Below are 13,153 nucleotides of genomic sequence, written 5' to 3'. Positions count from 1 at the left end.
AGGGTTCCTTCCCTCTGGCCGGCTACAGGCACCCAGGACCCAAGCCAGCTGCACTTGGGCTGGCTGCAGCTGCAGGGGACTGTGGGCAGGCGGCTTTGCCCAGGCCGCAGGAACTGGCACCCGGGACCACGGGATGGGTGGCTTGTCCCTCTCCTGGGCCGCAGGCGCAGGTGCAGCTGCTAGCGCCTGGGACTGCAGGGCAGGCGGCTTGTCCCTCTCCCAGGCCACAGCCTGGCTGGTCCCCAACCTCTCTCATGATCTCATTTGTGCCTGGTTGGTCCCCATTCCTCTTTCGCAAGCTCATTTGTGCCTGGCTGGTCCCCATTCCTCTCTCCCCAGTGTTGAATGTCTGAGCTGTTACAGCATGACAGCGTGATGGTGTGATGACCATTTGCATATTAGCTCTTTATTATATAGGATTATATAGGACTAGAGGCCCAGTGCACAAAAATTTGTGCAATCGCGGGGGGGGGGGGGGGTCACTCAGCCCGACCTGTGCCCTCTCGCAGACTGGGACCCCTCAGGGGATGTCCACCTGCTGGCTTAGGCCTGCTCCCTGGGGGGTTGGGCTTACGCTGGCAGTCAGACATCCCTCTGGCAACCCAAGAGCCCTTGGGGGATGTCCACTTGCCAGTGGGGAGCAGGCCTAAGCTGCAGTCGGACAGCCTTAGCACTGCTGAGGAGGTGGGAGAGGCTCCTGCCATCACTGCTGTGCTGGCAGCCTGGCTTGTGGCTGAGCAGAGCTCCCCCTGTGGGAGTGCACTGACCACCAGGGGGCAGCTCCTGCATTGAGCGTCTGCCTCCTGAAGGTCAGTGTGTGTCATAGTGACCAGTCATTCCCAGTCGTTCCGCTGGTAGGGTCAGTTTGCATATTGCCCTTTTATTATATGCCTGGTGCATGGGTGGGGGCCGGCAGGTTTGCCCTGAAGGGGGTCCCGGATCAGGGTGGGGGTCCCGCTGTGGTGCCTGGCCAGCCTGGGTGAGGGGCTGAGGGCTGTTTTCAGACTGGCCACACCTCCTTCAGGGTGGGGGTCCCTGCTGGAGTGCCTGGCCAGCCTGGGTGAGGGGCTGATTGCTGTTTTCAGGTTGGCCACACCCCCTTCAGGTAGGGGAGGTCCTGCTGGGGTGCCTGGCCAGTCTGGGTGAGTGGCTGATGGCTGTGTGCAGGCTGCCAAGGCCCCCAGCAGGGACCCTCACCCCATGAGGGTGTGACCAACCTGGGTGAGGGGCTGATGGCTGTTTGCAGGCTGGCCAAGCCCCCCATTGGGGTCCCTATAGCCCCCAGCCACCCAAGCTCCCAGTGGAGGCTGGCTGGAAGCAGGTATCTGGGATTTATTTATCTTCTATAATTGAAACTTTGTTGCCTTGAGCAGAGGCCACAGCCGGCCAGGGCAGGAGGGAAGTTTGGCTTCCTCCATCGCCGGGGCAACCAAGCCTCCTGCTTGCTTCAGCTCCGTAGCTGCTGGCTGCCATCTTGGTTGGGTTAATTTGCATATAGTCGCTCTGATTGGCTGGTGGGCATGGCTTGGGGTGTAGCAAAGGTGCGGTCAATTTGCAAGTTTCTCTTTTAGATGTGGATAACAGATTCAGTTTTTCTTTTGACTGTTGTATTCAAAACATTTTGTAAGTCATATATTTCAGATCCTGTGGATAATTAAAGAGTATAGAATAAGATCTCCACTATAAATTGTATTGAAATACATAATAAATACTAAAATGATATGATACTGAACTTTCAGGGTAACAGCTTTTATAGCCTCAACATTAGATTAGTGAAAAAAAGAGAATAATGGCAAGAATAATGTGGTAGCATTCATATACCAGCTGGTTAGTAACACATATAAACCAGAGATCCTTGATTAAAAAAGCACAATTTTGAATCATGAGCAAAGTGAAGATATGTAATAGGAGCTTTCAGTAGAGCTCAGCTGTTACCCATCATGAAGCTGGATAAAGGAAAAAATATTTTTCTACACACTTCTCCCACACATCACACGCAACAACTTTTGGATTTGTTGCATGCTTATGCAGCTAATTTGCACATACATGTCTCTTTCAAGTCTTCCTCACTGAAGGCAACTTACCCAAAGGAGGTATTTTTAGTGTCCACTGTCCTTTCTGCATTTTGTCAGTGCCTTTCACTATGGAGTATTTATTCCTCTACTTTAAAAGTAAGTAGGAGTTCAAGGATAGACATCTTTTTCCTCCCCTCCAGCCCCACAACAGTCAATCAGTTTAAGTACCTGGGTATTTGAAGAAGAAAGTAGTTTAGGGAGAACTTGTTAATGGGAATTTTACCTTGTTTAGCAGCTTTTGCACCTGAGCATTATTAGGAAAAGTTTTTGCCAGCAAATAATAATGGATTCTTTTAATAGTTTGACTACATGTAAATCATACAAGTAGAATTGTTGACAATTTAATTTAAATTCTTTCTTAGATAGTAATGATGGAGGAGAAAGAAGGGTGTTATTCTTATACATGTAAGGGCTATTTGTATATTAGATGAGCTCATAAAACAAATCTCTGTTTTCTTGTATATAATAGTTGGTTCTGTGAAATTTCATTTTAAATAATGGTTTTTGTACTGCACTTTAATCAACAGCATGACCATATCCTTTTGTTTGTGTGTGCATATAAGGTTTATACCTTAGCAACTGGAATGACCTGCATATCTGGTTAAACATGTAAACACCAGGGCATTGCATTCTGTATGTATATGAAATATGCACTAGATTTTTAAGTGGCAAAATTTTCTTGAGTGGTTGTGATAACAAACTAAATACTAATCCATGTGAGATTCCAGTAGTAGTTTCTGATTAAACTAAAGGAATACCAACGCTTTTCATTTGTGATGGTCTTTTCTTTCATGGTATGGACTTTTATTGACAAGACTGGAACCTATTGCAGGCTTACCAGTGGTTTACCTGTATGCTTATTTCTCTGTTAAAGACTAAAAATCCAAGCCTCACAGTATGTATGGCACTCTATTCTAAATTTACCAAATCTTGTTGCTTTTATTATTTGTTCTGCTTGTAAGAATTCTCATTGACTCTACCAGTGATGGTGAACCTATGACACGCAAACTCATTTTTTTGGTTGATTTTTCTTTGTTAAATGGCATTTAAATATATAAAATAAATATCAAAAATATAAGTCTTTGTTTTATTATAGTTGCAGATATCAAAAAATTTCTATATGTGACACGGCACCAGAGTTAAGTTAGGGTTTTTCAAAATGCTGACACGCCGAGCTCAAAAGGTTCGCCATCACTGTGACAGATACTTCTTTTTTTCCCTATGCAGAATAAAGCAGGCCCTTAAAGAGCTTATGCTAAATTGATGTTTAGATAAAAGATGATATAAAAATCTAACTTAACAGTATGAGTTAAGAATAGTTTTTCCTTGGTAAACACACAATACCATATATAGTTGATGTACTGTAGAATTATATACCTGAAACCTGTATAATTTTATTAACCAATGCCACCGCAATCAATTCAACAAAAATTATAGAAAAGCCACAAATAGTTTTTCTTTATACAGTTGATTTGTTTTTCTTACTGTCTAGCTGTTCCATTCTCTGTCCTTCCTCTATTATTTGTGAAGCCATTCCTCTGGGAATTTACGCTATCATTTTGGAAGTAATCCAGTTTCTCATGGCTTTCCTCTCCATAACTCCTCTCTTTATCCACATCTCTCTATGATAGGTCTTTTCTCCCTTGTTACTTTATTTCTTTAGAGATTCATGTATATGTGTATGTGTATCTTTTCTCTATTCTGGCTATAAATTCTGGGTTTAAAGTTTTGCTTGCAGTTCTGAAATCTTTAGGATTAAATTATTTCTACAGGCAACACACTCACAGCAGTCCTGATCTACCTGTTTCCAACTTAAAATTATTCTTGTTGTGACTATTTTAATTTCTTTTTTCCTCCTTAAATATATATGTACACTCAGATTGAAAATCTTCAAGAGCAACTTAGAGATAAGGAAAAGCAGATGAGCAGCTTGAAAGAACGAGTCAAATCCTTGCAGGCTGATACCACCAACACTGATACTGCCTTGACAACTTTGGAGGAGGCCCTGGCAGAGAAAGTGAGTGATTGGTCCAGACTGTTCACAGACACATTTCTTCTGCTTTCTCATTAATCTAATATTTTTTTCTAGTGATGAGACTTGGATATAGAATACTGAAGAAATCCCTTTGGGCAAAAGGGAAAAGAGCTCCCTGAACTGTTCTGACATACATAGTATAAGGGAAAAGAAATCTATTTCATTATTGCATTTTAAGTATTTGTCCCTAGGCAAGATGGATGCTACACTACAGGGCAGTGGTTGAAGTTTCTAGAATTAGCCATATGTTCCCCATTTATGATCTTTATTTTTGGTTTTGTTTGTTTATTTTGTTAATCTTTACCCATGGATATATATTTTTTTAAAAATATTTTTATTGATTTTAGAGAGGAAGGGGGAGAGAGAGAGAGGTAGAAACATCAATGATGAGAGAAAATCATTGATCGACTGCCTCACTCTGTGGATTGAGCTGCAGCCTGGGCATGTGCCCTGACTGGAATTGAACCCGGACTCTTCAATCCACAGGCCAACACTCTATCCTCTGAGCCAAACCAGGTAGGGCCTGAGGATATTTTCCATTGATTTTTTAGAGAGAGTGGAAGAGAGGGGGAGAGACAAAGAGAGAGAAACATCCATGTGAGAGACATCTATTAGTTGCTTCCTACATGTGCCCCACCCAGGGTGTGTGGAGGGAATCGAATCTGCAACCGTGGTATGTGTCCTTGACCAGAATTGAACCCAGTGCCCTTAAGTCAATATACCAATGCTCTATATCCACTGAGCCAAACCAGCTAGGGCTCTATTTACGATCTTGTGAAGAAAAAGAAAAGTTATTTTTATATATGGTCAACTAGAATTTGGGGATATGGGAATAACAGACACTGACCATTAGGAAGCAATATATAATTAGTTCTCCTTTATTATGTTGCATTGGTACCTAATATATTTGTGGGTTTCAATTATTAATACAATGAATGTGTTTGTTCTTTTTCTAGTTTTGGCCTTGCTACTTCATTTTGCCTTTATGAACAAACCAATGTTTTCAGTAATGGTTGACTAAATAAAAAAAAAAAAAGTAGCCCAACGTGAGTGGTAATGAAGGATGTTTAAGGACTCTTAGTGGGACATTTTAACTGGGTATTTTTAATTAAAAAATATATATTTTTTTTTATTTCAGAGAGGAAGGGAGAGGGAGAGAGAGATAGAAATATCAATGATGAGAGAGAATAATTGATCGGCTTGCCTCCTGCATGCCCTCTACTGGGGATCGAGCCTGCAACCCAGGGATGTGTCGTGACTGGAACTGAACTGTGAACTCCTGGTTCATAGGTCAACACTCATCCACTGAGCCACATTGGCTGGGCTTAACTGGATATTTTTAAAGGAATAGGGTCACTGTTCCTTAAGCCTCTTCTCCCTAGATATGGAGCCTCTCCTTAAGCCTCTTAGACTCACAATGTTTCAAATTGCCTTCCAGGAACCAAGGCTTGATTCCTGAATATACTGGTAAATAATACTCAGAGATATGCTTTAATTACTTAACTTCAAACTTCCTGAGTATCTGTTGTCAAAAAATTTTAATGGCTTCTCTTTTCTTTATCCTTTTTATGTTTTAAACTCAACGTATAAACTCCCCAACCTCTCGCCTCCCCCCCTTTTTTTTGGTATTTGAATTGTGAGTTGTTTCCATTGCCTTGTAGGCAACATATATTTGGGAGTTAAATAAAGGGAATTATTCTAAAAGAATACATACATTAGGGATATCTAATACTAGTTGACATTATGTGAAAAGAAACCCAAGGGAATCAAAATAACAAAGCCAGATCTTCGTTATAGCAAGGTAGGTAGGAAGGATGAATTTTTTACAAAGTAAATTATTGACAATTTATCACTGTCTTTTGAGTGAGGGATGGAAGTGTGAAATTTTATCTGATAAGAGTTGAATTATGGTCATATGATAAAAGTATGAAAGGAATTTTCTCATGTATTGATGTGCTCTCTCACCAGGAGCGGACAATCGAACGCTTAAAGGAGCAGCGAGACAGAGATGAGCGAGAGAAGCAAGAGGAAATTGATAACTACAAAAAAGATCTTAAAGACTTGAAAGAAAAAGTCAGCCTATTGCAAGGCGACCTCTCAGAAAAAGAGGTTAAGATCACCAAAATGGAATTATTGGGTTTGCTTAGTCAGTGCATTGTGTGTATATGCTGTTGGTGTTAATACATATAAAAAAGTGTTTGGATGATTTTCTTAATATTCTATAGCAGGCCTTTTGGGGAGGCCTTTGGGTATATTTAAGGAAGCTTTGCAGAGACCTAGTAGATTGGATCATTTAATTCCTATGTCTTATCTCTTTCAGTGTAGGAATTGATTTCTTACTTGTTAGTGACATTTTTAAAGATCCTAAAATAACGGAAGCCCAGTTACATTTGGAGCAATATTGTGCTAATGGTAAGAAAGGTGATAGATGAAAGGAATATGCAAAAGGAGAATAATTTATTTACAACAACTCTTACCATTGGCAAAGAAATGTTAAATGTTGACTTAATCTACTTTTGTTTTTGGAGAATCCTGTTAATGTGACATAAATAGCAAAACTGGCTAATGCCTTCTCTTCAGGTAATAATGCATGAGATTTAGGAACACCCTCAGGATTTTCTTTCTAAAATTTTTAAGAAAATTTATGGAAATTTAAGTTTCTAGTAGAATTTTTCTTCTAAAAGGGAAACGTATTTTATATTTAAGTCAGTGTAACTACTGAGGTTGACTACTTACATTCACATAGCTTGATCTACTTCCATTTATTCTGTGGGAATGGATATGTATTCATTGAACTCATTAGAACATTATTCAATTGGTATTTCTTGGGAATTCATCTTATTTTAGTTAGGACTTGAATGTTAAAGTGAATTTTTTGTTGTTGTTTTTGTTGTTATTAATTCTCATCTGAGGATATTTTTCCATTGATTTTAGAGAGTGGCAGAGAGAGGGAGAGGCAGAGAGAGAGAGAAATATTGATGTGAGAAAGACACATCAATTGGTTGCCTCCGCACACGCTCCCTGACCAGGGCCAGGGATCAAGCCTGCAACCGTGTCTGTATCCTTCACCGGAATTAAACCCAGGACCTGGGCTGATGCTCTATCTTCTAAGCCAAACCGGCTAGGGAAAGTGAATATTGTTTTATATTTCATGTTCTTGAAATAGAAATATGTCACTGTATGATAACAGAAAGAAACTACCAGCCAGCCGCCAAGGATATAAATTTAAAAATTTAAATCTCCATTTTATTTATAGTTAATATTTATTCTAGATGTGTGCTGCTTTCTTTAGGCTTCACTCTTGGATCTGAAAGAGCATGCTTCTTCCCTGGCTTCCTCAGGACTGAAAAAGGACTCACGCCTAAAGACACTAGAGATTGCTTTGGAACAGAAGAAGGAGGAATGTCTGAAAATGGAATCACAGTTGAAAAAGGTTCAAGAAAAATTTTCCATTTTCTGGCATTGCTTTTAATAAGAACATAGCAGAAAACTCTACAATGTGCGTATGTAATAACTTACCAGTGGAGTGATAATCCCCTAAAGTTCAAAATGCCATTTATACCTTGATTAATTATCTTTGAACTAGTGGCCTGGTGCACAAAATTCGTGCACATTAAAAGGGAATTAATTAGAGGAAATATTTTAATATTGCTACTTGCCCTTTGTCTATAATAGAAGTGTCAGAGATGAAAGAAAATTAGTAAAATGTATATGAAAATCTCCCTCCTGTCAGAGTCTGGGGCACACTGCGAGACTCAGAGTCAAGTCCCTGCCCACTGCGCGTGCCTCAGAATCATGCGAGACCCAGACCTGGCCAGCCCCACCCCCGTCAAGCCCCTCAGGGTGGGGAGCGCAGCCTCAGGTCCCCCGTCAAGCCCTGCTGGGCGAGGGGCGCAGCCTCAGGTCCCCTGTCAAGCCCCGCTGGGTGGGGGGTGTGGCCTCAGGTCCCCCAGCTGGGGTGGGGGGCACGACCTCAGGTACCCCGTCAATCCCTGCTGGGCGGGGGGGGGAGGGGGGGAAGCGTGGCCTCAGATCCCCTGGCCTGGTGCTGGGCAGGGGGCACGGCCTCCGGTCCCCTGGCCCCGGCGAGGGTGTGATGACCATTTGCGTATTAGCTCTTTTATTATATAGGATTCTTACCCTGTTTTATTTTACTCCTAAGAATCCACAAGCTCTTAGAAAATTGACAGTTCAGAAGAAAATTAAAATATGCAGCTTCCTTATGGATGAAATATAAGGCCACAATGTAATGATCTCAGTTATCTGATATTTTTCTTCCATTGGCATTAGGTTTTCTAGAAGATACTTAACAGTGATAGTGACTCACACTGGTGAATTTAGGATATCATTTCTTTGTTTTTTGCCTCTCTAATATTTTATGGCAGTTTTATAGTTTTCAAAGCACTTTCCTACTTACTATCTCTGAGCTATCAACTCTATGAGAACTGAAACAGACTTTTGAACAGTTACAGTAGCTGTATCCAGTTCATATGATTACTAATGAAAAAGGGGGTACAGCCTACTCTTGAGATTTCAAGTTTTATAATCTTTTCATATATTGGGTGTTTTCAACATAATATTTTCATAATGAATCATCATATAGGGTATACCAAAAAGTAAACTTAAATTCTAAAACTAATGAAAGGAAGAAAATTCAGTATCTTAAAGTTACTTTTGCACAAATAGGAAAGTACTTTTTTTTGAGATTAAGAATTCTGTTTATAACCAATTCAGATTTGATAGTTGGTGTTGTTTTTTTCTCACTGAAAAGGTGGAGGTAATTTTTAATCTAATATATGAATATTGAAGGTAAAGCTGTTAGATATCTTTAGGGTTAATAAAACTGAGTGGCAACTATTAAGAACAATGTTTCATTATCATCCCAAACTTTCCTGTTTATGACAATCCCACATTTTATGTTTGTTTATTTATTTACTTATTTATTTTTATTATATTTTAATCCTCACCTGAGGATTTTTTTCCACTGATTTTTAGAGAGTGGAAGGGAGGGAGGAGGGGGAGAGAAATAGAGAGAAACATTGACATGAGAGAGACACGTTGATTACTTGCTTTCTGCATGTGCCTGACCAAGGGTAGGGATGGAACCTGCAACTCAGGTACATACCCTTGAAGGGGAATCAAACCAGCAACCCTTTGGTCTGAAGGCTGATGCTCCAGCCTCTGAGCTAAACCCGATAGGGTTATTTCTTTATCTTTAATCTTTTATCATGATGATTCTACAGCTGGTCATTTATATGATCTCTGATATTTTAGAGTTAATATTTAGGTTCATGAAAAAAAGTTATTTTTGGGTGAAAGAAGTTGATGGCTTTTGCCAACTGCGACTTATTATCTGTTTTTCTGCCCATGGCCATTTTCACTTCATATTTTCTCTTGATTCATTCTGGATGAGTGCTCCTTTTTTATTTTAATTAATTACTGATGCTTCCCTATTATACTGCTTCCACAATGCCCTACTTCAAGAAGGAGATTGCTATTGTAGTTTTCTATTTATTTTGTTGTTTGTTTTTTTTAAAAAAATATTTTTATTGATTTCAAAGAGGAAGGGAGAAGGAGAGAAAGATAGAAACATCAATGATGAGAGAGAATCATTGATTGGCTGCCTTCTGTATGCCCCCTACTGGGGATCGAGCTGTAACCTGGGCATGTGCCCTGACCGGGAATCAAACTATGACTTGCTGCATCATAGTTGATGCTCAGCCACTGAACCACACTGTCCAGCCTCTGTTTTGTTTGTTCTTCATGTCTTTTTTCATGTCTTTTCTGCCTTGTCTGTTTTAATTGAACATTTTATATGATTTTATTTCTTTCTTCTCTTAGCATATTTGTATTTCTTAAACAAAATGATTGCCCTATAATATACATTTTTGACTCTTTTTTATCTTTATTGAGATAGAATTGACAAATAAAAATTATATATATTCAAGGTATACATGATGATTTGATATATGTATAACTGTGAAATGATTACCCCAATAATCTAGTTAACATATCCATCATCATATATATTTACCTTTTTATGTGTGGTGAGAACACTTTTTTCTTTTTAATAAAAGAGATTAATTGACTTATAACACCAGTGAAGCTATCTGGCTCTGTACTTTTTTTTGGGAGGTTCATGTTTATTGATTTACTTTCCTTACTAGTAAGCAGTCTTTTTAGATTTTCTACTTCTTCATTGTTCAGTTTTGGAAGGTTGTATGTTTATAGAAATTCATTCATTTCCTCTTAGTTGTCTAATTTGTTGGTGTATAATTTTACTAGTAGTCTCATATGATCTTTCGTATTTCTGTAGTACCACTTGTAACTTCTTTTATTCTACTTATTTGAATGTTCTCTTTTTTTCTTGACTAGTCTAGCTAAAATTTCATCTATTTTGTTTATCTTTTCAAAGAACCAGATCTTATCTTAATTGATCTTTCCTATTGTCTTTTTAGTTTTTATTTTTCTTATTTTTTTTTTATCTTATCTTTATTTCCTTCCTTCTGTTAACTTTGGGTTTTGTTTGTTCTTCTTTTTCTAGTTCCTTGAGGTGTAAAGGTTGATTTACCTATGTAATATTTAAGCAGAGAAAAACTTTATAAATTGAAGACTAGCTATTAGATGTTTGATAATATCTTATTGATATATAGATAGTTCTTTGGGGCATGGTTTGTCCACCACATTGTATGTATATCTGATAGAATTTGAACACTTTTCTTTGTAGGCACATGAGGCAACATTGGAAGCCAGAGCTAGTCCAGAGATGAGTGACCGAATACAGCAATTGGAGAGAGAGATTGCCAGGTACAAAGATGAATCTAGCAAGGCCCAGGCAGAAGTTGACCGCCTCTTGGAAATCTTGAAGGAGGTGGAAAATGAGAAGAATGACAAAGATAAAAAGATCGCTGAGTTGGAAAGGTAAGGAAAGGGAAGCTGAATAGGGTTTCACTTTTTCGAAAAGCTAAAGTATGGTTTTAAAAACTTAAATATTTTTGAGGGCATGCTCTTCAGTATATCTGGTTCTCTAAATGTAGGTTCATGAGTGCTTGATGTTACTTTATTATCCACTTTTTTCTAAGTCAGTGTAAATTCATTGTTGTAGTCTCTAAAAGGCAACACAGAATGGGAATAAATTGGGAAGCCATGGATGTCGTCATTATTGGTTAGAAAGAAAGCATTCATTGATTAAGAAATTAAAATTTCTACTGGTTAATCAAGAGAGTACAAAAAGCCACTTGCTTCTTAATTATTTATCTATGTAAAGAACAGATGAGCCTCAAGTTCAAGGAGTTAATACTTTTTCATTGGTTCAGACCTCTATGTTGAGCTGATGTTCCTTTGGGCTATGCATTTTTCAACTTTTACAATTTGTATTGTAGAAAAGCAGGCTATTACATATATCAGTGCATAGACCACATTTTGAAGGCAGTTTAGGAGATTTGGATATGATATTTATGAGCTCTGACTTTGAATTCTTCAAAACATGCTGTGTTTGAACAGATCTAGTCAGACAGTTCTCTTGGAATTGTTTTTGTCTTTTTTTCTTTCATTGGGGTGTATTATACTAGAGATTAAGCATATGCCTTTTGACCTCTTCTTTTACACCTACCACATATTTAACATAAATTCACAAGTTTGTAGAAGCAGTTCTTCCAGTGGAACTTCATTAATCGCCCATATTCTTCTGAACAGAGAGACTGACAGTGACAGAATGAAGTCACTAATCTGTATGGCTCTTTGGAGCCTGATTCTTAGAAATATTTTTATTTTTATTTTCTTGAAGGTTGGGAAGTATTAGACTATTTTCACAAGTTATTTATTAAGTTGTAAATTTTTGGATTCGTGGTAGACCTGATATTTTCCTCTAGAAGTTATTATTTCTCTTATTCTGTATCCATAGAAGTTTGATTTATTTCAAGAAACTAAAAAAACACAGTTCAACCCTCACAGTTTTCTTTCACTATTCTGAAAGTGATAACATGGGCTGATTACCCATTCACTTGTTTTCTCTTATCTTGATATTAATTTATATTTTCTTGTTCTAATAAGACAAATGGGTAAATTCTTTACATCAGAATTAACAATGACTAGATTCTCAAGATTAGATTATGTGCGTTTTTGTGTCTTCCTTCATTTTTGCACTGTACCTCTTTCCCCCACAGTACACATGTGTACGTGTACACACACACACACACACACACACACACAGCCCTTACATACTCTCCCGAATACATGGCTCCCTTTGCTTTTGTGTTGACCTGAAATCAGCAACAATAATGCATTGATTTTAAAATATGATACTTTTGAAAGATTAGTGAGTTCTCACTATTTCAGAAAGGAAATTCCTTGATAAAGTTATAATCTTGGGTTTGATTTCTTGTATTGAAAATCTATGTTGAAATTAGTGCTTGCTTGAAAAACGTTTCAATTTATTTTAAACTCAGTAATGATTTTGGGAGATGTACATAATTTGAACAAGAGTAAGAAATAGGATTAAGTCTATATTTGATATCCAAAGCACACCAAATAGCTGTATTTATCACATTTTGAGAGTCATAAATTAATCTCTTTTTTCCCATGGAATGTAATATACAGTTGATGAATAACAGTCATGCAAGGTTGTAATTTTGTTTTAGGATTTGACACAAAGTTTCCTGGCTAACACCCGAAAAAAGAAACAATTTTTAAAACTCATGTTTTGCTTATTGGCTTTGTTATTTGTTACTGAGCAACATTTGTTACTGAGTTTAAGATAGAAGTAATCAGTTAAGGACAGTTGGGATTATATAATGCTTTTTGTTGCCAGATTTAGTACCGAGGTACATGTGTGTGACTGCTGTGTCTCTCACTATTTGCTTCTTGTGTTGCCATTCCACTACATCCTGTGTGTGGTATCTGTGGCCCCATAATTTATAATTTGAGTCTCTTCACCTTTCTTTTGATTTATCTTATCATGATCCTATTCCATTGGGGTTTTGGTATCTACATGTTTATATGTTTGTTCCCTTTTGACCATGCTGTTTCTCAGAAAGCCAGTCTC

At 38.3% G+C, this 13,153-nt stretch overlaps 1 protein-coding gene across 1 annotated transcript in view; it reads left to right on the top strand.

Moving 5' to 3' along the window:
* The window catches only part of ERC1 (ELKS/RAB6-interacting/CAST family member 1), a 443,495-nt gene that overhangs the window by 161,354 nt on the left and 268,988 nt on the right, over nucleotides 1–13,153 (top strand). The window contains exons 9-12 of the mRNA XM_081083645.1: nucleotides 3,955–4,092; nucleotides 6,079–6,219; nucleotides 7,403–7,543; nucleotides 10,838–11,031. Of these exons, the coding sequence (XP_080939771.1) occupies nucleotides 3,955–4,092; nucleotides 6,079–6,219; nucleotides 7,403–7,543; nucleotides 10,838–11,031 (614 nt within the window). The remainder of the gene's footprint in view (nucleotides 1–3,954; nucleotides 4,093–6,078; nucleotides 6,220–7,402; nucleotides 7,544–10,837; nucleotides 11,032–13,153) is intronic.

This window comes from Myotis nattereri (assembly GCF_964212035.1).
Source record: "Myotis nattereri genome assembly, chromosome: 2".
NCBI classification, from domain to species: Eukaryota; Metazoa; Chordata; class Mammalia; order Chiroptera; family Vespertilionidae; genus Myotis; species Myotis nattereri.
Note: the sequence above shows the minus strand (reverse complement) of the source record. Positions and strands in the feature narration are given on the sequence as shown.